Source organism: Henckelia pumila, chromosome 3 (assembly GCF_033568475.1).
Source record: "Henckelia pumila isolate YLH828 chromosome 3, ASM3356847v2, whole genome shotgun sequence".
Classification (NCBI taxonomy): domain Eukaryota; kingdom Viridiplantae; phylum Streptophyta; class Magnoliopsida; order Lamiales; family Gesneriaceae; genus Henckelia; species Henckelia pumila.
Window position 1 is genome coordinate 11,476,376 of NC_133122.1, and position 24,165 is coordinate 11,500,540.

Below are 24,165 nucleotides of genomic sequence, written 5' to 3' on the forward strand. Positions count from 1 at the left end.
TCACGTAACAACTCACCGACTCTCCCAATCGAGGTGGTGCCACGTATCTCACTCCTCTAGACTTTGAGCAACTATAATGAGTATGCTAGCACCAGACGAAACGACTACGACCTGGGCCACTCAATCATAGTTCCCAAACGTCTAAACAAAAAGGGCGGTTCTGCCCGCTGAAACAAGATTGGCTCAAGATGAATGCATAACAGAAACATAAAACATAATCCTTTTAACAAAAACCAATACAATCAAACAATACACAAGTTCCTCATGCTAGAACAAGTGTAGATGCAAGTATGTGATTTCAAAAGGGAAAACTCGAGAACCACAGTCCCGAGTATGCTATCCCGCTATGATGACTGCTTTTACCTTTCAATGCAGTAGCTCCAACTCTGGATAAGCTACAAAAGAGATTGTATAAACAACTACACAATCTAACAACAACAAGGCAACGGTTCAAGGAAAACTCTTTATACCGTTCTTCGTCCAATTCTCTGAAACGATCAAACAGCTGCTAACTCTGGGCTTGACAACTCCAAACGAATCTGTTCAGATACAAGAGATGATTGATCAATAACCACGATCAACTTACAAGCCAAGTTCAAACTCAAAAACGGTTCAAAATCTCCAAAAACTCAAACCGACGGCATAATGGCTATAACTGAACAAACCGGCAACGCAGACAGCAGTTCAATACTGATAACAACTCAATTCAATGCTAATACAACAACAACAAGACAAACCCAACAAATCTCAAAATCATGATTTTCGAAAATGACTTCCAAAAATCATAACAAATCCGAACGTCGCTCTATTTCAAAACTGACAGATAATAAACGATCAGAACTCTGTAGAGAACAACATACTCGAATCTAGAATGATTCTAACAACATCCAAAAACTAGAATGTATCCGATCGTAGAAAAACTTACGATATAACAGAGCTCTCACTGCTGTGATCGATAATCTGCCTTCAGAAATAAATTCCAACGGACGGATCGAGCTCGGACTGGATTTGGAAAGCTTAAAGAAGCGTTTCCTCAAGCTTTAATGGAAGGAATCGATGGAGAGGAAGAAGGAGGAGAAGTGAAGACTAAGTCAAGTCTTTTCCAAGTGTAGATAATATATTAAACTCAAAATTTGCGTTTTAGTCCCTGAAATTTCCAAAATTTGCAAAAAGAACCCTGATCAAAATCAAGTCGGCTCGTGAACTCTGCAATCTCTGATTAACTCAAATAAACTCATTTAAGATAAAAACGGGGCGTCACAATTCTCCCCCACTAAGAAGAGATTTCGTCCTCGAAATCAACGAGAACCACAACTCAAAGATAGAATAAAGAACTAAAGACAGTAAGAAGAACTCACGTCATCCGAATAGCTCTGGAAAACGCTGTCTCATGTCAGACTCTGTCTCCCAAGTCGCTTCCTCAACACCGTGACGGCTCCACTGCACCTTCACTAACGGAATCAACTTGGTCCTGAGTTGCTTTTCTTTCCGATCAAGGATCTGAATCGGTCGCTCAAAATAGCTCAGAGTCTCATCTAACTCGGCTTCGTCAGGCTGAAGGATATGAGAAGGATCTGGATGATACTTTCGCAGCATAGAGACGTGAAAAACGTCGTGAATACCAGATAAAGACGGAGGAAGTGCAAGTCTGTAGGCAAGATCGCCTATCTTCTCGAGAATCTCGTACGGACCGATGAATCTCGGAGATAACTTTCCTCTCTTACCGAATCTGACGGTGCCTCTGAACGGAGAAATCTTAAGGAATACACGGTCTCCCTGCTCAAAACTCAGAGGTCGACGTCTGACATTCGCATACTTCGCCTGTCTATCTTGAGCTGACTTCATTCTGGTCTGAATGATCTTAACCTGCTCTGCCATATCTCTAAGCATCTCCGGTCCCAAATCTGGTGACTCGGACAATTCATCCCAAAACAACGGAGATCGGCACTTTCTACCATACAAAGCCTCAAAAGGCGCCATACCGATACTCTCTTGGAAGCTGTTGTTGTAAGAAAACTCGACAAGAGGCAAAGAATCCTGCCAACTAGTGCCAAAGTCTAGCACTACCGCTCGCAGCATATCCTCCAACGTCTGGATAGTCCGCTCTGACTGTCCATCTGTCTGAGGATGATAAGCTGTACTTAGATGCAATCGAGTACCAAGCGCCTCTTGCAAACTATGCCAGAAGTGCGAAGTGAATCTAGGATCTCTGTCTGAAACGATCGACTTCGGCACACCATGCAATCTCACAACATTTCTAACATACAACTCAGCCATCTGATCATGACGATACGTCATCCTGTACGGAATAAAACACGCAGACTTCGTCAATCGGTCGATCACTACCCAAATAGCATCGCATCCTCGAACGGATCGTGGTAGCTTCGTGACAAAATCCATAGAAATGTGATCCCATTTCCATTCAGGAACAGATAGGCTGTGCAAAAGACCACCTGGTCGCTTCCGCTCTGCTTTCACTTGCTGACAATTCAAACACCGAGATACAAATCTCGCAACATCGTCCTTCATTCTCTTCCACCAGAACTGACTCTTCAGATCGTTGTACATCTTACGACCTTCAGGATGAACTCTAAACCGACTGCAATGAGCCTCTCGGAGAATACGCTGTCTCAACTCCGAAATATCAGGCACAACAATACGATTATTCACAAACAAAACGTCATCTCTAACCTGGAATTCTGACTGATGCCAAGTTCTGACTTTCTCTACTGAAACCTGAATGCTCGGCTCAGACTTCTGTGCTTCTCTGATTGCAACAAACAACTCCGGCTCGGCTTGAATAGCAAACACTCTGATAGTCTCCCTATCTGTTTCAAACTCTAAACCAGAAGTGCAACAATCATCGACCAACTGAGAAACACCGATAGTTGAAAGAGATAAAGAACAAAGCTTTCGGCTCAAGGCATCTGCAACTGCATTCGACTTCCCTGGATAATACTTGATCTCACAGTCGAAATCCTTCAACAGATCTAACCATCTTCTCTGTCTCATATTCAGCTCTGCCTGTGAAAACAAGTACTTAAGACTCTTATGATCAGAAAAGATCTCGAAAGACTCACCATAAAGATAGTGACGCCAGATCTTTAAAGCAAATACAATCGCTGCAAGTTCAAGATCATGAACAGGATAACGAGTCTCGTGCGGTTTCAGCTGCCTCGATGCATACGCTATCACATGCTTATGCTGCATAAGAACACAACCCAAACCTCGGTTAGAAGCATCACAATACACTGTGAAACCTCCAGTACCCTTCGGAATAGAAAGAATTGGAGCACTGGTCAGTCTCCTCTTCAGATCAACAAAGCTAGCCTCACAATCTGTAGTCCAGACAAAAGGCGCATTCTTCTGAGTCAGCTGGGTAATAGGCTTGGCAATAGACGAGAAACCCTCGATGAAACGACGGTAATAACCAGCTAAACCCATGAAGCTTCGGATCTCAGGTAATGATGTCGGTCTAGGCCAATTCATAACCGCTTCGATTTTGCTGGGATCGACAGAAATCCCATCTTCAGAAATAATATGACCGAGAAAGACAACTCGATCTAACCAGAATTCGCATTTCGATAGCTTGGCAAACAACTGCTCAACTCGCAAAATCTGCAAGACGATTCTCAAGTGCTCTGCATGGTCAGTACGGTTCTTCGAGTAGATAAGAATATCATCGATGAAAATAATGACGAACTCATCTAAATAACACTGAAAGATACGGTTCATCAAACCCATAAAAACAGCTGGAGCGTTAGTCAAACCGAACGGCATGACTATAAACTCAAAGTGACCATACCTCGTTCTGAATGCGGTCTTAGGAACATCTTCCTCTCGCACTCTCAGCTGATGGTAGCCTGACCTCAGATCAATCTTAGAGTAGACAGAAGAACCCTGCAGTTGATCAAACAAGTCATCTATTCGGGGTAAAGGATATCTGTTCTTAACTGTAGCCTGATTCAATTGGCGGTAGTCGATACAGAGCCGCATAGAACCATCCTTCTTCCGAACGAATAGAACAGGAGCACCCCAAGGCGATACACTAGGTCTGATGTATCCCTTGGCAATCAAATCCTCAAGCTGCTCCTTCAACTCTCTCAATTCAACAAGTGCCATACGACAAGGAGCTTTTGAAATAGGTTGAGTACCTGGCACTAAGTCAATGCTGAATTCGACTTCTCGAATGGGTGGCAATCCAGGAACATCTTCCGGAAACACATCAGCAAAATCTCTAACCACTGGTAAGTCAACCAAAGCTGGGCTAGATTTCAGTACATCAACCGCATAAACCAAAAATCCTTCTGCACCTCTCTGTAACAAACGAGTCATAGATAACACTGAAATCAAAAGAAATTCTAGATCGAGAACCCTTACCAAAGAATTTCCACTCGTCTGCCATTTCAGGTCTGAACCTGACAACCTTCAGAAAACAATCAACTGTCGCCCTGTACTTGGTTAAAGCATCTATCCCGACAATACAATCAAAATCTGACAGCCCAAGTACAATACAGTCGAATTCTAACAAATTTCCCTCAAAACAAAGTTCACAGTTCCTGACTAGTCGGACAGAAACAATTCCTCCACCCAAATGTGAAGTAACAGCTACTACAGTAGGCAACAATTCAGTTGGCAAAGCATGCAATAACACATATTTCTCAGAGATAAAGGAATGGGAAGCACCTGTATCTATCAAGACATGAGCAGAATGACCGAAAATCGAACAGTTACCTGCTATGACATCGTCAGGTGCTGCCTGAGCCTGATCCTCTGTCAATGCAAAGACTCGTGCTTGCTGTCTCGGAGGCTGATTTGCACTAGAGCTACCTCCTTGTCTGTTCTGCTGTTGCTAGGGTTGGAAAGAGTGTACTGCAGACGACTGTCTCTCCGTCTGAGCTGCAGGTCTAGACGAACTCCCACTCTGAGCTCTATCTCTATTACGTTGAGGGCACACTTTAGAGAAGTGTCCCGGTTGCTGACATGTGTTACAATTGCCGAAGACTCCCACACACTGATCCGGTGAGTGTCTTCCTCCACACTTGCTGCAGTACAAGGATGATGACCCAGAACTCGGTCCTGAACCGAATTGCTTCGAACCACTGGAACTGGACGAACTGTTCCCCTGTCTCTTGAACTGTTTACCTCTTGCCTTGTACTGATCCTTTCTGTTTCCCCCACTGTTTCCACCTTCATACCTCTGCTGCTGGTTCTGATGTTGAGGTGGCTGATTCTGGTACTGAGATGGTTGGTTCTGATACTGCCTCTGCTGCTGAGGTGCCCCCTGATTACCTCTTTGCCTCCACAAGCCTGCTTCTGCTCCCTTTGCGTAATTCATGGCATCCGCAAAGTTGCTAGGCCTGTTGGTGTTAACCAACGTGAAGACATTGGGGTTCAACCCGTTAATGAACTGATCTGCCTTAGCTTCTTCATCTCCGGCAATTAGCGGTTCAAAACGCAACAGACTATCGAACTTAGCCACGTACTCTTCAATGTTCAGATTCCCTTGCCTCAGATTTGCAAACTCTGCTCCCTTATCCTTACGATACGAGATAGGGAAAAACCGCTTATAAAACTCAGATTTAAAAAAAGTCCAAGTAACCTCTGTACCTCTACTCTCAATTGCTTTCTTTGTCATGATCCACCAGCTCTTAGCACCACCACGCAGCTGATGAATTACTAACCTGATTCGGCGGTCATCTGTGTAGTCAATGGAATCAAACAACTGATCCATATCATCCAACCAACTCTCACAGTCAACTGGATTTTCTGAACCCATCAACAATGGCGGATTGAACGACTGAAACCTCTTCAGCAAGGTTTCCATAGGAGTCGCTGAAGCATCCAACTGATCAACCTCAGTGCTAGCTTGCTCAGTCGCAGGGATAACTGGTGGTGTGTTTCTGTTTATCACTCGACGAGGACCCATCTGATTATCAAAGGTTAGCACACGAGATATCTCAATCGCTACCATCAGTGCCCTTACAACCGCTTGGAATACCGAATACCAGTCGAGAACAGAAACAGTTGTATCTCAAGTAGATCATGCTTTATTAATTTAAATCACACAACCATGTAATTCAAATAATGCTCAAACAATAAAGCATGCTCGCATGGAATTAAGTACACAATTAAATAATTCAAACACATGCGAGGAGTCATTGCACACAGACTCGATCTACCCCGCTCACTCTAGTTCGACCAAGAATCTTAATGCTCTGATACCACTTAATGTGAGACCTCGATTCTAAACCACTAATCTCGGAGTAAACAACAAGTAAGCGAACAAGAATCCAAGAGTAAAACAATTCAAAGTTTTTTTTTTTTTTTTAAACGCCGCGCGCCCGCGCGAGGAACAAAGCTCGCGCGTGCGCGGGCTTCAACAACCGAGACCAACCAAAGGCTCGCGCCCGAGCGAGGTACCAAGCTCGCGCGCGCGCGGGCAAACAATTCAGAGGCCCAACGGAGGCCTCGCGCGCGCGCGAGGAACGCCTCGCCCGCGCGCGGAAGGCCTGGGCAGAAAATGCTCAGGCTGCAGAAAATAAAGAAAGGATTCCGCGCTTGGTCCGACATGCCTTCAAATACATATGCAATAACAGGGTGTAGGGAAACATTCCATAACAAGTCATGCTTTCAGAAGGCCTAAAAACAACCAGAAGTCTAAAACGATACAACAACAACATACTTCGATTTTAGATTACAATCCGAATACAAACTAATTCGAATAACAAAACATATCAAGTTCGAGTTCTAACATGCTTCAATCTTAAACTAGATAAACATGCTAATTCGACTTCTAAACCGAGTCTCACTTCTACTACTTGCCCTCGAAGCTAACCATGCCTCTTCTGACTTGTTCCTGCCCCACCTGTTGCCAAGTACACATACAAAACAAAGCAACAGCCGGATAACCGGTGAGAACGACATTTCCAGTAAAAGCAACATAACAAGTAATACAAGTAACAAACATGCTTTCAATACAATAACGAAATCAATAACATCGTAATGAAATGCATGTCTTTAAACAGGGATATCAAATCTGATAACGAGGGATTGCTGTTGTGCCTTTGGGATCCCGAGGATAAGATCACGTAACAACTCACCGACTCTCCCAATCGAGGTGGTGCCACGTATCTCACTCCTCTAGACTTTGAGCAACTATAATGAGTATGCTAGCACCAGACGAAACGACTACGACCTGGGCCACTCAATCATAGTTCCCAAACGTCTAAACAAAAAGGGCGGTTCTGCCCGCTGAAACAAGATTGGCTCAAGATGAATGCATAACAGAAACATAAAACATAATCCTTTTAACAAAAACCAATACAATCAAACAATACACAAGTTCCTCATGCTAGAACAAGTGTAGATGCAAGTATGTGATTTCAAAAGGGAAAACTCGAGAACCACAGTCCCGAGTATGCTATCCCGCTACGATGACTGCTTTTACCTTTCAATGCAGTAGCTCCAACTCTGGATAAGCTACAAAAGAGATTGTATAAACAACTACACAATCTAACAACAACAAGGCAACGGTTCAAGGAAAACTCTTTATACCGTTCTTCGTCCAATTCTCTGAAACGATCAAACAGCTGCTAACTCTGGGCTTGACAACTCCAAACGAATCTGTTCAGATACAAGAGATGATTGATCAATAACCACAATCAACTTACAAGCCAAGTTCAAACTCAAAAACGGTTCAAAATCTCCAAAAACTCAAACCGACGGCATAATGGCTATAACTGAACAAACCGGCAACGCAGACAGCAGTTCAATACTGATAACAACTCAATTCAATGCTAATACAACAACAAGACAAACCCAACAAATCTCAAAACCATGATTTTCGAAAATGGCTTCCAAAAATCATAACAAATCCGAACGTCGCTCTATTTCAAAACTGACAGATAATAAACGATCAGAACTCTGTAGAGAACAACATACTCGAATCTAGAACGATTCTAACAACATCCAAAAACTAGAATGTATCCGATCGTAGAAAAACTTACGATATAACAGAGCTCTCACTGCTGTGATCGATAATCTGCCTTCAGAAATAAATTCCAACGGACGGATCGAGCTCGGACTGGATTTGGAAAGCTTAAAGAAGCGTTTCCTCAAGCTTTAATGGAAGGAATCGATGGAGAGGAAGAAGGAGGAGAAGTGAAGACTAAGTCAAGTCTTTTCCAAGTGTAGATAATATATTAAACTCAAAATTTGCGTTTTAGTCCCTGAAATTTCCAAAATTTGCAAAAAGAACCCTGATCAAAATCAAGTCGGCTCGTGAACTCTGCAATCTCTGATTAACTCAAATAAACTCATTTAAGATAAAAACGGGGCGTCACATACGTGGAGAGACCTTTGCGTATCATAGGTCATAAGGATAAGGTGTTACGCAACAAGACCATTCCTCTTGTTCTAGTTCAGTGGCAGCATCGAGGCACTGAGGAGGCCACTTGGGAACTTGAGAGTCGTATGCGTACAGATTATCCAGAGTTATTTTGAATTGTTGTATTTTCAGATTGTAACTTGTAAAATGAATCAGTTTGAATAAAAGATGTTTATTCAGTGTTTTACTGCATTCAGTACTTAAGATTGTTCGAGGACGAAATATCTTAAGTAGGGGGAAAATGTAGTAGCCCGGTTCCATTTTAAAAGATTAAGTGATTTTAAACATGTTAAAAAATGACATATAATTTTAAAAGTGTCAAAACATGTTTAAGGAGTCCTTATTTGGTAAAAATAAGTGGAAAATCAGATCCGAAACGTCCGAAAATGGTGGGGTAGGTCCCGGGGGTTCTTGGGGGCCCAAAACCAGTTCGGAAACATGAGAAATAGTTCGGAGCTTCCGGGCAGATCGGAGCTTCCGATCCTGAGATTGGAGCTTCCGATCTCAACCAGAAACAGGTGTCAAGGAGATTTAAACACGTGGCCAGATGCCTGCGATCGGAGCTTCCGATCTCGGCCGTCCAAAACGTGGCAAACATGCACCGATCGAAGATCGGAGCTTCCGATCGTGGCCTATAAATAGGGGTTCCGAGGGCCACAATTTCACACCAATCTCACATCTTCTCTCTTGGTTTTAGAGTATTCTAGGTGTTTTAGGGGTGATTCTAGCCTTCCTAGGCTTGGTCCAAAGGTTGGCGAGGCGCTCCAGGTTTACGGTGGAGTGGTGCCCAAGTTCTGGGGCAATCATCATCAGTGGGCTGACGACGGACGCAGGTATAGCTCTGGCTCCTTATAGTAAATGGGGAGTATGCTATAGCGTAGTTAAGGCTTTTAGAATAAAGTGGTAATGCATGAGTACTTTGCATTGTAGTGCGGACTGTAGGCTTGGACATAGTGCTGGTCTAGCTTGCCTAGTGTATGAGGTACGGAAGTATTATTCTAGATATCCAGATTGAGTATGCATGTATTATGTGTTTGCATGGATTATGTGATTGCATGTTTTATATGCTTTTATATACAGCATGTCATGATTGTATGTTGCATACATGAGCATATTGAGCTTTTACCTTAGAGGTATCATGTAGTAGGGCGCTCACCCAACGAGTTTGTGGATGGTTGGATACGTAAGTCTTGTGTCAGGTCTCCTTTATGGTTGGACACATGTACTAGTATCAGGTCACCATTATCCACTGGGTATATGAGCCACCTCCTGATGCGACGGCGCAGCGTGCTATATACCCTGGGCCCGGTCTATGAGCTTGTTTTTTGACCTGAGAGTCTTGGTACCCAGGTCACTTACATACATGCACACATAACATCGTATACTCATACTCTCGTACTGAGTATGTTAGGCTCACTTCCGGTTATTTTTCTGTTGGCTGGATGCCCTATTCCATGGGGCAGATGCAGGTAGTTCTCCCGGAGACAGGGAGGTTAGGTGGTGACCAAGGCTGGATAGCAGGGTTGACCACTAGGTTTTGCTTACCTGGTATTTGACTTACTTTAATTCCGCAGTTTCTCTGATTAAGATTATTTTATTAATTAATTGCATGCTTAAGTTCTGATTAGTAGATGATCACGGTGCGGTTCACTACACACTATTTGTAATAACTAGTATACTTTTTATTTTTGCTGAGTAGTGTTGCATGAGGTATTTTCCCTGCTTTTCAAATTTATGGTATGTAAACTATATTCGCTATTTCTCCTCTTAAACTTGGGATTGGCATTGTTTTGGAATCTGATGCTCTTGTCGTTCCGTTTTCCTTCTATGGTGTTTATTTATATTTAAATGCTGAATTGAGACATGTGGTTTCGTGTTAAACAGATAGGTCATGACAATTTTTTTTAAAATCAGTATTTTTCTTAAATAATTAATTAAACTAGAGATGATGATCGTTTCAGATTGAATTATGATTTGTGATATTATGGTATTTGATTATATCTTTATTTCCTTATCTTTGTAGATGCAATCTTTGATAAAAGGAAATAAAGATCAAATCTTTAAGGAGATAAGAATTGCAAGCCTACAAAGAAGATAGAATATGAATGATTCTATTATTATATATATTGAAGTGATGTGTATGCAAGAAAAGAGAGAGAGCATCGACCAAGAGAGAGATTTTTGTGTAGAAGCTTTCGTGCATTCAACTCAAGTAATCTCAGATTCATATTTGAAGTTTGTTTCTACACTCTTTGATCGTGTTTTAGTTACGTGATCGACGTGAAGATTTTGAGAGCATTTAAGAATTGGATCGTGTTGCTCGCATGTTTCGTGTTTTATTTGTTTATTTTCTCACATGTTTGAGAAAATTGATTTTACAATAATTCGCTAGTTTGAAAGTTTTTGTAAACTTTTTGATTTAGTTTTCTAATGAAAGTTTTATCATGAGCCCATGAGCCATTGCACAATACTCTTGCTTAAATATCTAAGTCTAATTATTCGGTTGCGAGTTTATTTTATTCACGCATTTATAATTTTTCGCTACATGTTATTGGAGATATTGTCAACATCCTATGACAGCATCTAAATCTATGTTTATGTGCAACCAATTGTCCCTTACAATTTCATTGCATTTGTGAAACATGATTCTTGTCTAGCACGGTATATTGCATGTGGAATGTTAGAAACTCCAAAAATTTTTAGGACTAAATCATATTGTGATAAGTTTTTATTATAATAAATTGCATATGTTTTGTTGTTTATATGCATTATATTGTCCCTAGGCTTTCGAAAAAAATAAACCAGATTCTCTCGGGGATGTTGATTGATAGAATTGATACTCATCACTTGGATAAGACAATATAGTTTTACATATTATTTTAGTAGTACTTGTTCAACCGATCAAAAAAAATATTTTGCCAAACATTGAGACCCCCCTTTCAATTGTGAAAAAACAAATAAATTAAAGATATTAGGGCTAATTGCATTAATCTTTTCTGTAAAAAGTGTAAAAATCATAAAATCCCCTAAGAAATATTAATAAACTAATGCATCCCTCGGTTTTTTAAAATATAATACATTTCACCCCTATGTTAGACAAACTCGAGCACAATTATACCCTCTCATAGGGGTTTTTCTGTTAATTTTTTAAAACATAGGATCTAACATGCTATTAATTTTACACATGGTGTTTTATGCCTTTTAGACCTTTCACAAAGGGCGTAGATACAATTAGCCCATATTTTTTTCCTTAAAATTACGTTATGGGAAACGCATAAAGCTTGATTGATTGCCCAGTAATAACGGAAAGAAAGAAATCTTAATGATTTACCGACTGTATGATTTTCTGATTCGCTATACTCCATCATTCAATAGGCGCGATTGTAAACTTGTAATTGATTTAACTTTTCTGTTTGACGTTGAAATAATAGAATAGGAAGGAACATCATATTTATGCCTTTCATGTCTTGCAATTCTAAGACCAATCAGGTGGAGCAATTAAGCACAATGATCACACAACCACACGTAGTGAATAAATCTAGTCTATTTACATAAACCAAGATCAACTGATGAGGATGATAGTAGTCCCGTCCTCAACAATAAGGCATCGTTTGATTGGTGTGATGAGATTAATAATGTATAGATATAAAGTTTGATAAAATAAAGGATAGTAAAAGTTGTGATAATTTTATTATTTGTTTGGTAGTATTTTTGAGTTAGTGATAAAACAAGTGTTTATATTTGTATAGACCATTTTACCCCTTGTTGACCATGATTTTGCCCCCAACCAATCAAGGCTACCTTCCTGCACGGCACTACCAGATACCAGATCTAATTTCCATCTTCTTCTCCCTTGATACGGTTGTGCTCATTTCCAGATCTGGATGACTGGATCTCACCTCCCTTTTGTTTTTTTGTACAACGACACTTTCTCTTACTCATTAATTTGAGGTTTCTTAGAACTTTTGCAGCTATAGTGGACATCGTATTTCACGGAATTGTTGGAACTACGACAATTAAAGCTCGAAATTGTTGGACACTTTCACGGAATTGTCCGTGGGTTCATGCAACAAAGTGGAAAAATCAAAGCTCGGAATTGTTGCATCAACCTGTTCTTGGACATCCTATTCACAAACAAGAGTTGGAACTACGACAATTACCTATTTCACGAAACGAGAGTTGGACATATTAAATAGAAGAAGAGAAAATTGCTTAGGCGAAGAGTGTTCATACCTTCGACGCGGGAAATAATGGAGGAAGGAAGAAGCGGCCATGAAAGATTTCTAATGGCGGAGTGGAGAAATATTAGGTCTAAGGGTAGAAAGGTCAAAAATTAACTAATCCAACGTACTGTACACATTGGGCTTAGCAATACCACGTGTGAGGCCTTGACAACAGTCCAATGTTTTCCAGCTGCTACAGGTATTTAGTGCCGGGCCGTAGGTATAAGCAATTTCCGTTAAAAACGAACCAAACATTGGATTGTACACTAATCTCTATGCTATCCAGTCTACCAAACACTGCCTAAAGTGATAGCGTATTATCATTAATAGATAGAGTAATGAAAGGTTGAAAATATCACCAAGATGATGGAATCCTTCAAAGAGTGCTAATAAACTCTTATCAAGAAATCAGTCGAGCAAAGATGAAGATGGCCTTCACACTTTCACAAGGAAAACATTTCAGAATTGAGATTTATCCAAGCTGTCAAAGTATGGGTGATCAAGAGCAGCTTTCGCTGAAATCCTCTCAGCTGGATCATATGTAAGCATCTTCTGCATAGCCCAAAAAAGAAACAAACACCCATGCATCAATTTTCATTAAAAGAAAAACAGTCATACCATGATGGATATGCTTAAAAAGAACATAACACCAATTCACAGGAATGAGGGTGATTAATTGCACCAGTTTTTCAAGCAAAGTAATCAGAAAGATATATTAGAAGCTTCGAACATTTCCAACATTTGTCTTGGACCAACTCTAAAAGCTCAAATTAAGACACACAAGCGTGCATGCACAAAATACAAGAAAAGCTGGAAGTTCAACAAACTCGAAGATCATATAAGACATCACTATGAGTCTATGACCTTCAATTTGATTGGAAAGTAGAAGGGAATGTGTGTAAGTTGTATGCAACAAAATTTCAAGTCACCAGAGGTCAAGGATATGGAATTTACCGATAAAAGGTCAACACCATCAGGTCCCAATGAGGGAACAGCGCGGGTCAAGTTCTGGGGTTCCCATTGTGGATACACATGCCAATCTCGCAGTGACCTAACTCCTGGCCACTGGATTTCAGTTGGTGTCCCCAGCAACCTGCAAGATGATACTATCTGAAGTCAATTAAAACTTATATGAAACAATTTGATGGTGACCAATTTGTGATTTTTTATTGAAAGAGGTAACTAAATGAACTAAAGATTAGCATTCATTTGGGTCTTGGTAGAAGAAATGTCCATAGTCCAACTACTTTTTTAACGCATGCATTTCGTGTGTTCCTTGAGGCACCAAATAGAACAATAATGCATTCAACTTGCTGCGACAAGTTGAATAACCAAAGGGCAATAATATAGCAAATCAGCTTCCAAAATTAACTAGAAATTGATTGATTTATTTCCTTGCTTATAGTGGGTAGTGAAATATTAATGAGTTTTGCTAGCCTTCATAGGGAAGGAGAGAGGATTATATTTCTTACATGAATATTCCTCTCGATTTGGAGAGAATTTTCGATAGAAGGAACTTGGCCATTTATCTTGTAAAAAAACTTTTAAATTATGTGTGATTGAAATCCTTTGAATCTGACATTTGTTAATGTCATTTATCTTATCAAGGAAATGCTATTCATATCAACTGGTTGGGCCTGTCGGATCTAGTGGAGGAGAAAGAAACCAGGACAACAACAAGAAACAAGGCCAAAAAAAGAATCCACAGAGAAGGCGCTGGTGCATATTGTGGGGACAGATGGCAAACAAAGGATCAATTACACAAGAGAAACGATAGAAAGTAAGAAACCATGCACTCTATTGCTTCCCAGCTGAAAATGAAAACATTAATGGAGTGTCACATCTGATCAAGGAACATGGGACTGGACATGATGGCCAAAGCACAGGAGAGGAAGATTTCATTTAAAAGGGAAAAGGAGGATCGAGCAACCAAAAGATGGAGGAAGAATGGAAGATAAGCAGTAAAGTGAAAATCATTGGTTGGGCAGCTACGAAGTGAAGCAAGCTGTAGGAAGGTGGAGCTCCAAAGTTTTAAGGGACGGTACTTTGAAATTTAGGGCATTACAATGGACAATAGTGTCCAATTGTGGTATGTATGGAAGGAGGTATTATACGAAGAACTGAAGATGAGGATATGAGATGTAACATACTAACATGGGATGGATTTGCTCTGAAATTCATAAGATGATACAGGTCCCAAAGTTTGCAACCCTATGAACTATAGGATTCACTCCGGCAAGGATATCAAATAGTAGAGGAATATGTAAACAATTTGAGCAGTTGATGACAATGCTTGAGGGATTATGCAAGGAGGAAGTATTAGGATATTTGTTAGTGGGTTAAAGGATGTGTCGAGGAGGATGAGAACTCATGGACCAATCACCATCATTCAAGCTACAGAAATGGATCGATCAATTGACGAGGAGATCATTGGAGAGGAGGCAAGCCTAAGGAAATGTAAGTGCTTAATGAGTAGTCAATAGGTCGGTGTCAAACCCAAAGCAAACATAAATTAGTTGAAACTGAGTGTTCAAACCAAAAGATACCCTAGGGTGAAGCAAATTCACAGGGACATGGGGTGTGGAAAGGATATTGAGGGGGCAGCAGCCACCACAAAGTACAAGACTGGTTGGAGATCAATCGTGTGGAGGAAGCACTGGAAGTATCATGCAAGCCAGCAAGGGTAGGGACCAATTCTGAGGCACACAACTACACAAGTCCTATTCCTATCAAGAATAACTTGAAAAAGGGATAAGGAATTGTGATTTCATCGTGGGCAAACTTACAGCCCACAACATCAATACCTGGGCAAATCCTTACGCATCACAATTTTGACTATGGACAAGGATTAACCAACTTAATGATGCCAGATCAACAAGGAAGAAGTGTGAATAATGGGAGAATTGGATGCAGATGTAGAATGTAGGTTAATAGCATCTCAAGTCACACCTGTAGTTCAGAAAAGTTGGTCCTGAGCGTGGTATTAAGGTATCAACAGAGAGGAATTCAAGGACAAACTAGGGTATGGAACATCGAATAATTCCATGAGGTTGTTTGGTACTGTAGGATGGATTTAGGGGACTATGAAATCAAGGTTGAAGCATATTTTTTGGGTTTGGGGTGCGGATCTTATTTTAGGGATAGCATGGTTGCAAACAATAGGGGAGGTTGAGCATGAAATTTATGAAGAGATACAAGGAAGTGAAATGACAGGGAAATCCTTATATTTACCCAAGCACCACCTCACTGCACTCAATCTCTAAGACAAGTGATGCGGAGTCTTGTGGAAATTAATGTTGTGGGAGATGATTTCAGAAGGCTCAGCTCGGCAAGGGTAAAAGGTGAAGTATGTGAACCAAAGCATATGAAGAGTTTAGAGGAAGTTCGGGGGGAATCAAGGAAGTGTTCAAATCAAGTAAGTGTTTAAGAACACAGATAGGGTTATCACATGTGAAGATAACTGATCATGCAATTATTATCAAGGAAGGAAAGAGCCGGTGCATTGGAGGCCATATAGATATGCTCATTACCGAAAAGATGAGACTGAATAGCTAAATGGGGAAACGTTAGCAGAGTGTATAATACACCAAAGTTCCAGTACATACTCGATCCTACAATCCTAGTAAAAGAAAAGATAAGAGTTGGACTGTTGGAGGTTTTTTGGAGATTACAAAGCCATTAATGATATCACAGTGCCGGACAAATACTCTGTTCATGTCATTAATGAACTACAAGATAAACTACATGGAGCTTCGTGTCTTTAGTAAGAGACTTATGGTTTGAATTCCATTACATTATGCATGACAAAAGGTTGTGTCAAAAACAGGATTTTGTACTCGTGATGGCATTATGGTTTCGTATTCATGCCATTGGAACTCATCAATGGTTCCTATTCCAAGGAAGGAGGAGAGTGTGAGGGAATGGATTTTGCCATGCTTGTACAAACGAGTGTAGAGACCTTCACAAACGGGTGTAATATGAACTGCTATTTTGCGATTGAGCAAATTAGATTCAACTGAGTCCACAAGTTGCATTCATTAGAAACTATAGGTACGAGCAGATGTTCATTCCATTATATGGCATTATATTACTTAAATATCATGAACACAATAATCTCGTTTGAAAGAAAAGAGTCCCATTATCATCTCAACTTTAAACCATCATGCTGCCCAAACTACAGTTATCATTTCCAAATTGCATCCAATATTGTGTTGATAATTCTTTCGTCTTATCAATTAGGATCCAGATATCCCTAAAAAATTTGGTACCAACATAAATCATAACATGATAAAATTATTAAGTAAAAAAATGTACCTAAAGATGTGCAGCAGTTGTTGAAACTCAGAATCTCCGGGAAACAAAGCTTGGCGTCTGACCATCTCAGCTGCAAAAGCAAAAAAAAAAAAAAAAAAAAAAAAGTGAAGAAACTTGGCTAAACAGTAAACACTAGTTGTTTACCATAGAATAAACTTTCTCACCGAAAATACACCCCACAGACCACATATCAACTGCAGTAGAGTAATTAGTTGATCCGAGGAGGACCTCTGGAGCTCTATACCATAAAGTAACGATCTCGTGTGTGTAGCTCTTGAGAGGTACAGTAAAGGCCCTTCCAAGACCGAGATCGGCGATCTTAAGGACGCCTTTATCCTTATCAAGAAGCAGATTTTGGGGCTTGAGGTCACGGTGAAGAACTCCGTGACTATGGCAGTGAGAGACGCCCTTGCAGAGCTGGTAAAGGAAGCTCTGAATCAACTGTTGGGGGAGGGGCCTGGGATTGGGGCCTTTGCGGTGGGAATCGATGAATTTCTTTAGGTCGGTGTCCAGATACTCGAAAACAAGATACAGAAGGGGCTTTCCATTCTTATTGTCGACATGCTCAACGCAGAGTAAACGCACCACGTAGAGAGACTGGGACAGCATCTGAAGGAGGGAAACCTCTCGAAGAGCCGTCGGCGGAACACCCTCTTCATCCATCTCCAGCCGCGTTTTCTTCAATGCCACCACCTGCCCCGTCGCCTTCTCTTTTGCTCTGTACACCTTCCCGTACGTCCCTTCCCCGACCTTCTCTAGCTTCTCGTACTTGTCCATTTCAGATTCAGAATTACATCTCTCTCACTTTCTTTCTCCATTTTATTTATTACACTTTTCCCGCTTCAACCTTTTCAATTTTTTTTGAATATGTTATGTTTTTTGGGACTAATAATAGCATTCGACACATTCGTTTACCACAAAATCTACTATAAAAATTTGAATAATGGAAGGTGTACACCTCATCTGCACCTTGAATTTAAATTAGGAAAATTTCCTTTATATAATTAGATATTTTCTATGTTGGTAAAAACTTAATAGCCTATTCAATTTTCAAAAAACTGATTCTAAATCAAAGGATTGCGGAAGCGTACCCAGATCTTTGGCCATAGTTGTGATATTGATGATGGTTTTGATATTCCACTGTAGAGTTTCTTTTAGATTTCTTGATAATCTCTGTTGATGGGGATACAGAGAAAAGTTGTGTCTCTACATGTGGGGACCATAACCCCTTATAACTGACAAAGACAGTTATAATAACTTTTGCCTATTTCTAATTTGGCCCCTCATCAAATTAAGAATTCTGCATATGGTATCTACAATAAATATTCATGATAGTTATGTCCTTAAGTCAAATTTCTTGTTTCAAAAATAGATCACATAATTTTAACTTATTATAATTGATGACCATACACATTCACTTAATTATATAAGTGTCCCAAAATTCTAACAATCTCCCACTGGACACATATATAACATAATGAATGTGATATCCTTAGTGTTCACATCTTTTGTCATCAAAATCTGAGGACATTCTGAACAATATCGTCTAGTAGTCATATTGACATGGGATCAAAGCGGTTTTCGTTATATCAATCACAACTAAACCCATCAATGGTCACGTACATCAACATAACTAAATGACATAGATCAATCATGAATTAGTGGCATGAAAATTACATGCAAGGTGATCTGTTCATGTCAATTTTCAACTGGTCCTACTTAACTTTAGTGAGATCAAACTTTAAACATAATTGTACAAGTGTAATGAACTGAATAATACTTTATTTCTGATCAGAATAATAAAAAAATACATAAATGTCTATAAAACAATCAAACTGAAAGATAACCAAACTACAAACTCCCACTCAAACTAGAAATCATCGATCTCTACAACACCCATACGAGCAGTATGCTCATGAAAGACACTAGGCGGCAAACCCTTTGTCAAGGGATCTGCTACCATGGAGTTTGTACCTATATGTTCTATAGAAATATGCCCATTTTGTACCCTTTCTTTCACAACAAGGAACTTGATGTCTATATTCTTTGACTTCGTCGAGCTCCTATTGTTGTTGGAATACAATACAGCTGATTTGTTGTCACAAAATAACCCAAGGGGTCTTTCAATCCCTTCCAGAATACGCAGCCCAGTGACAAGGTTCTTCAGCCATATTGCATGATTTGATGCCTCGTAACAAGCCACAAATTCCGCCGCCATAGTGGATGAAGCTATAAGTGTCTGTTTGGCACTTCTCCAAGAAACGGCTCCACCAGCTAGCAAAAAAATGTAGCCCGAAGTGGATCTCATACTGTCTTGGCATCCCGCAAAATCGGAGTCAGAAAACCCAATGATCTCAAGACTGTCTGACCTCTTATACGTGAGCATGTAATTCTTAGTTCTCTTCAGGTATCTCATTACTCTTTTGACTGCTTTCCAGTGATCCATTCCTGGGTTGCTTAGATATCTACCCAACACACCTACTATGTATGCAATATCCAGACGCGTACATACTTGAGCATACATAAGACTTACTACCGCCGAAGCATAGGGAATCTTTTGCATTTCTTGAATTTCAAGCTTTCCTTTAGGGCACTGTTTGAGACTAAAGTTGTCTCCTTTAGCGACTGGGGTGTTTCCTGGTTTACAATCTTGCATGCCAAATCTCTTGAGTACTTTATCGATATAGCTCCTCTGCGACAATCCAAGAATACCTCGAGAACGATCTCGATGTATCTGGATTCCTAATACAAATGAGGCTTCACCAAGATCTTTCATCTCGAAATGTCTTGACAAAAAACTCTTGGTTTGGTGCAATAAGCCTATATCGTTTGTGGCAAGCAAAATGTCATCCACATATAAAACCAAAAATATGTGCTTACTCCCATTGAACTTGTGATACACACAATCATTGACTAAATTCACCTCAAAACCAAAGGAGAGAATTATTTCATGAAATTTATGGTACCACTGACGAGACGCTTGCTTAAGCCCATAGATGGATTTCTTTAATTTGCAAACCATATTCTTTGGGTCTCTCGACACAAAGTTTTATGGCTGCACCATATATATTGTTTCATCAATGTCGTCATTGAGAAACGCAGTCTTTACATCCATCTGATGTAGCTCCATATCGAAATGCGCGACAAGTGCCATGATTGTCCTAAAAGAGTCTTTAGTTGAAACCGGAGAAAAAGTCTCTTTATAGTCAATTCCGTATTTTTGAGTAAAGCCTTTTGCTACAAGACGAGCTTTATACTTTTCCACATTACCGTTTGAATCCCTTTTGGTCTTAAAAATCCATTTACAACCAACAGGTTTTGCACCTTCCGGTAATGGGACAAGTTCCCAAATTTTATTGTCTTGCATTGACTTATACTCTTCATTCATTGCTTTGATCCACTTTCCCGAATTCGAACCTTCTATGGCTTTCTGAAAGTTGATAGGATCATCTTCCATCATGCCAACATTATCCTCATGTTCCTGGAGAAATACTACATAGTCATCCGAAATAGTACTTCTCTTTTCTCTCATGGACCTCCGCAATGGCACTTGTACCTCAATTACTTCTTCAAGAGGTTGTTGAGTTTGTACCTCTGGGAGAGCAATGATGTCTTGATTTTCTGGAATTCCGATATGATCAATGATTAGAGTGGAATCTTGATCATTGTCTAAAACAATCGGAATAGGAATCAACTCCTCATTAATCGTAGTAGAAGTTGATTCTTCCTCAAAGACAAAGTCCTTTATTTTATTCTTCCCCCCAAACTCAATATCCTCGAAGAATGTAGCTGTACCCGTCTCAAAAATTGATCTTGATTTGGGATCATAAAATTTATAGCCCCTTGATCGCTCGGAATAGCCAATAAAGTAGCTGCTCACAGTCTTGGGGTCCAATTTATTCTCATGTGGCCTATAAGGCCTTGCCTCAGCTGGACATCCCCAAACATGAAAATGCTTTAGACTGGGTTTTCGCCCGGTCCAAAGCTCAAAAGGTGTTTTAGCAACTGCTTTTGTCGGCACCCTATTCAGAATGTATGCTGCCGTCTTTAGTGCCTCACCCCAGAGTAATTCCGGTAATGATGAATGATTAATCATGCTCCCTACCATATCCTTAAGAGTCCGATTTCGTCTTTCCGCTACACCATTCATGCTCGGAGATCCCGGCATGGTGTATTGTGGGACGATACCTGTCTCCTCTAGGTACTTGGCAAAAGGCCCTGGACGTTGTTCACCCGAACCATGTTCCGACCGTAGTATTCACCACCACGATCGGATCGTATTTTCTTTATCCTTTTGTCGAGTTGATTTTCAACTTCAACCTTAAATGACTTGAACACGTCCAATGTTTGAGCCTTTTCATGAATAAGAAATATGTATGCATATCTTGAAAAATCGTCTATGAATGATACAAAGTAGCGTTGACCATTCCAAGAAGATGTTGGAAACGGCCCACAGACATCCGTATGTATCAACTCTAAAACTTCCGTAGCTCTATATGCACCTAATCTCTTCCCTTTGGTTTGTTTTTCTTTAATGCATTCAATACAGACATTAAAATCCGTAAAATCAATGGAATTTAGAATTCCATCCGACACAAGTCGTTCTACTCTATTTCTAGAGATGTGACCTAAGCGCTTGTGCCATAATGCACCCGAATTAGGATTATTTAGCTTTCGTTTTGTACCTTTTGATTCAACATTTAGGGTTTCATTATATGAAGCATGTATGTCAAGCAAATATAGATTGTCATATTGCATAAGCGAACCAGTTCCAACAATACTAGAATTAATAGATAACATAAACTGATTGTTTCCAAAGGAACAAGTATAACCAAATTTGTCCAAATAACAAACAGAAACCAAATTCCGTCTAAACGACGGTACAATAAAAGTATCCATTAAATCCAAGTAAAAACCAGTACTTAATAACAACCTAAAGTGCCCTATTGCTTTTACATCTACCGACTTTCCATCGCCCACGTAGATACGTCTTTCAGCATCATTTGGCTTTCGGTAGCTCAGGCAACCCTTTCTTTTCACGCCATGTGCGATACTTGGCACAGTCCTTATTTATGTGTCCGGGCCATTTGCAAAAGAAACAAAGGTCACCACCCTTATTTTGTTTCTTTTCACGTGAACCCGCAGCATCCTCATTCTTTCTTTTCCCTTGTCCTTAGAGGTGCTTGCCAAATGAGCACTTTCTGTCTTTTCTTGCTTCAATCTCTCTTCCTCTTGAACACAATGAGAAATCAATTCATTCAAACTCCACGTTTCCTTCTGACAGTTAAAACTGACCTTAAAGTGGTTGAATTGAACCGGAAGAGAAATCAGAATGAGATGCACAAGTAGATCCTCATGCAAATCAAGCTTGAGTGCCTTCAACTTCGAAGCAAGATGAGACATCTCCATGATGTACTCCCTTATGTTTCCCTTGCCTTTATACTTCATTGAAATCAAGCTCTTCAGAATAGTACTTGTTTCAGCCTTATCGCTTTTGTCAAAGCGCTTCACGATCTCAGCAAGGTACTCCTTGGCATTGGTGGTGTCCCCGGACACCGCACCCCTAAAAACCTCCGGAATGGCACGCTTGATAATCATTAGACTCATGCGGTTGGAGCGATCCCACTTCTAAAATATAGCTCTCTCTCCCGAGGAGCTAGTTGCCGAAGGAACATTGGGTTTCTCTGTCCGAATCGCAAGGTCCATGTCCATGCACCCAAGAACTATCAAAATGTTCTCCTTCCAGTCCTTAAAGTTGGTACCATTAAGGACCGGCACAGAATTTAGGTTAGCAGAAATAGTTGCAACATTCACTGAAAAAAAAAAAAAAACAAACAAACACAACTGAAATATAAATATCATGCTCACAATCATAATTATCAATAAAATTCAAAATAACTGGCAATCCCATCTCAAGATACCTAGCGCACTATTAATTTCAAGTCTTTGGACATTAAAATTAACTGCAAGTGATACTCTTGTTGCAATAATCAAACACTAACAATCATGCATGACAAATAACAAACCTCTCTTTGGATTGATTCATTATTTGCATGTAAAATCTTGACAATCGTTACATGTTTACTATCACAAGTAATTATGTAGTTCAGCCAAATATTAACCTTCTTTTGAGCCGATTAATAATCGCATGAACATACAAACTTACAAACATTCAAAATTCTTCATGAACAATCTACATAAGAGTGATCACTTTGGCGACTTCTTATTTCAATTTATTCAGTCGGAATGATGAACTATAATAACTTTATTATATAGTATGCCAATTCATTGAATTAAAATTGAAACCTCACGGTGATATAAATTATTTAAGGAAAAAATATCAATTTACCATGTAAAACAAATAATTGTATCAAGGATTTCAACCCACAATATCATAAACTTATATGAGTAAAACCTTTCATGTACAGACCCATAGATTAATGCAAACATGAAAGCTGTACGGCCCTGCCAAGAACCAAAATTTATTTCTTATGCGATTAAAAAATATAATAATAATATCCACCACAGAATGGCCCATAGATTACCGCAAACAAGAAATCCATACCAGCACACCACGACAACCAAAATTTGCGATTGAAAAATGGTTCAGTAAAATTGAATATTAATCGCATTTAAAAAACAAAACAAAATCATGACAATTAAATATATATATATGACCGAATCCTATTTGTGAATCACAGTCACATAATAAACTGAATATATATAGAAGAAGAAACCGAAGGAAAAAAAAAACAAATTCCGAATTCTCTAAAATTTGAATAGGTGCTCTGATACCATTGTTGGTAAAAACTTAATAGCCTATTCAATTTTCACAAAACTGATTCTAAATCAAAGGATTGCGGAAGCGTACCCAGATCTTTGGCCATAGTTGTGATATTGATGATGGTTTTGATATTCCACTGTAGAGTTTCTTTTAGATTTCTTGATAATCTCTGTTGATGGGGATACAGAGAAAAGTTGTGTCTCTACATGTGGGGACCATAACCCCTTATAACTGACAAAGACAATTATAATAACTTTTGCCTATTTCTAATTTGGCCCCTCATCAAATTAAGAATTCTGCATATGGTATCCACAATAAATATTCATGATAGTTATGTCCTTAAGTCAAATTTCTTGTTTCAAAAATAGATCACATAATTTTAACTTATTATAATTGATGACCATACACATTCACTTAATTATATAAGTGTCCCAAAATTCTAACATTCTATTCCT

General features: G+C 39.6%; 2 protein-coding genes across 2 annotated transcripts; both read right to left on the reverse strand.

Annotated features, from left to right (window-relative positions):
• Positions 1 to 12,383: 12,383 nt before the first annotated feature.
• On the reverse strand, positions 12,384 to 17,768 carry LOC140890581 (cell division control protein 2 homolog C). Its single transcript, XM_073298476.1, has 5 exons — positions 17,091 to 17,768; positions 16,927 to 16,996; positions 13,567 to 13,705; positions 12,623 to 13,164; positions 12,384 to 12,513 (listed from the first exon to the last, which is right to left on the reverse strand). The coding sequence occupies exons 1-4, from the start codon at positions 17,701 to 17,703 to the stop codon at positions 13,072 to 13,074; spliced, it is 915 nt and encodes a 304-aa protein (XP_073154577.1). The 5' UTR covers positions 17,704 to 17,768; the 3' UTR covers positions 12,384 to 12,513; positions 12,623 to 13,071.
• Positions 17,769 to 21,996: 4,228 nt separating this feature from the next.
• Positions 21,997 to 22,524, reverse strand: LOC140888088 (uncharacterized). The gene has a single exon (XM_073295765.1). It carries the CDS (start codon positions 22,522 to 22,524, stop codon positions 21,997 to 21,999), a length of 528 nt encoding a protein of 175 aa, XP_073151866.1.
• Between the last annotated feature and the right edge of the window lie 1,641 nt (positions 22,525 to 24,165).

Coding starts and splice junctions, on each gene's coding strand:
- LOC140890581 (XM_073298476.1), bottom strand. CDS start 17,703: ATGGACAAGTACGAGAAGCTAGAGAAGGTCGGGGAAGGGACGTACGGG. Junction 16,997..17,090: donor GTCTGTGGGGTGTATTTTCG/GTGAGAAAGTTT, acceptor TTGCTTTTGCAG/CTGAGATGGTCAGACGCCAA. Junction 13,706..16,926: donor CAACTGCTGCACATCTTTAG/GTACATTTTTTT, acceptor ATCATCTTGCAG/GTTGCTGGGGACACCAACTG.
- LOC140888088 (XM_073295765.1), bottom strand. CDS start 22,524: ATGATTATCAAGCGTGCCATTCCGGAGGTTTTTAGGGGTGCGGTGTCC.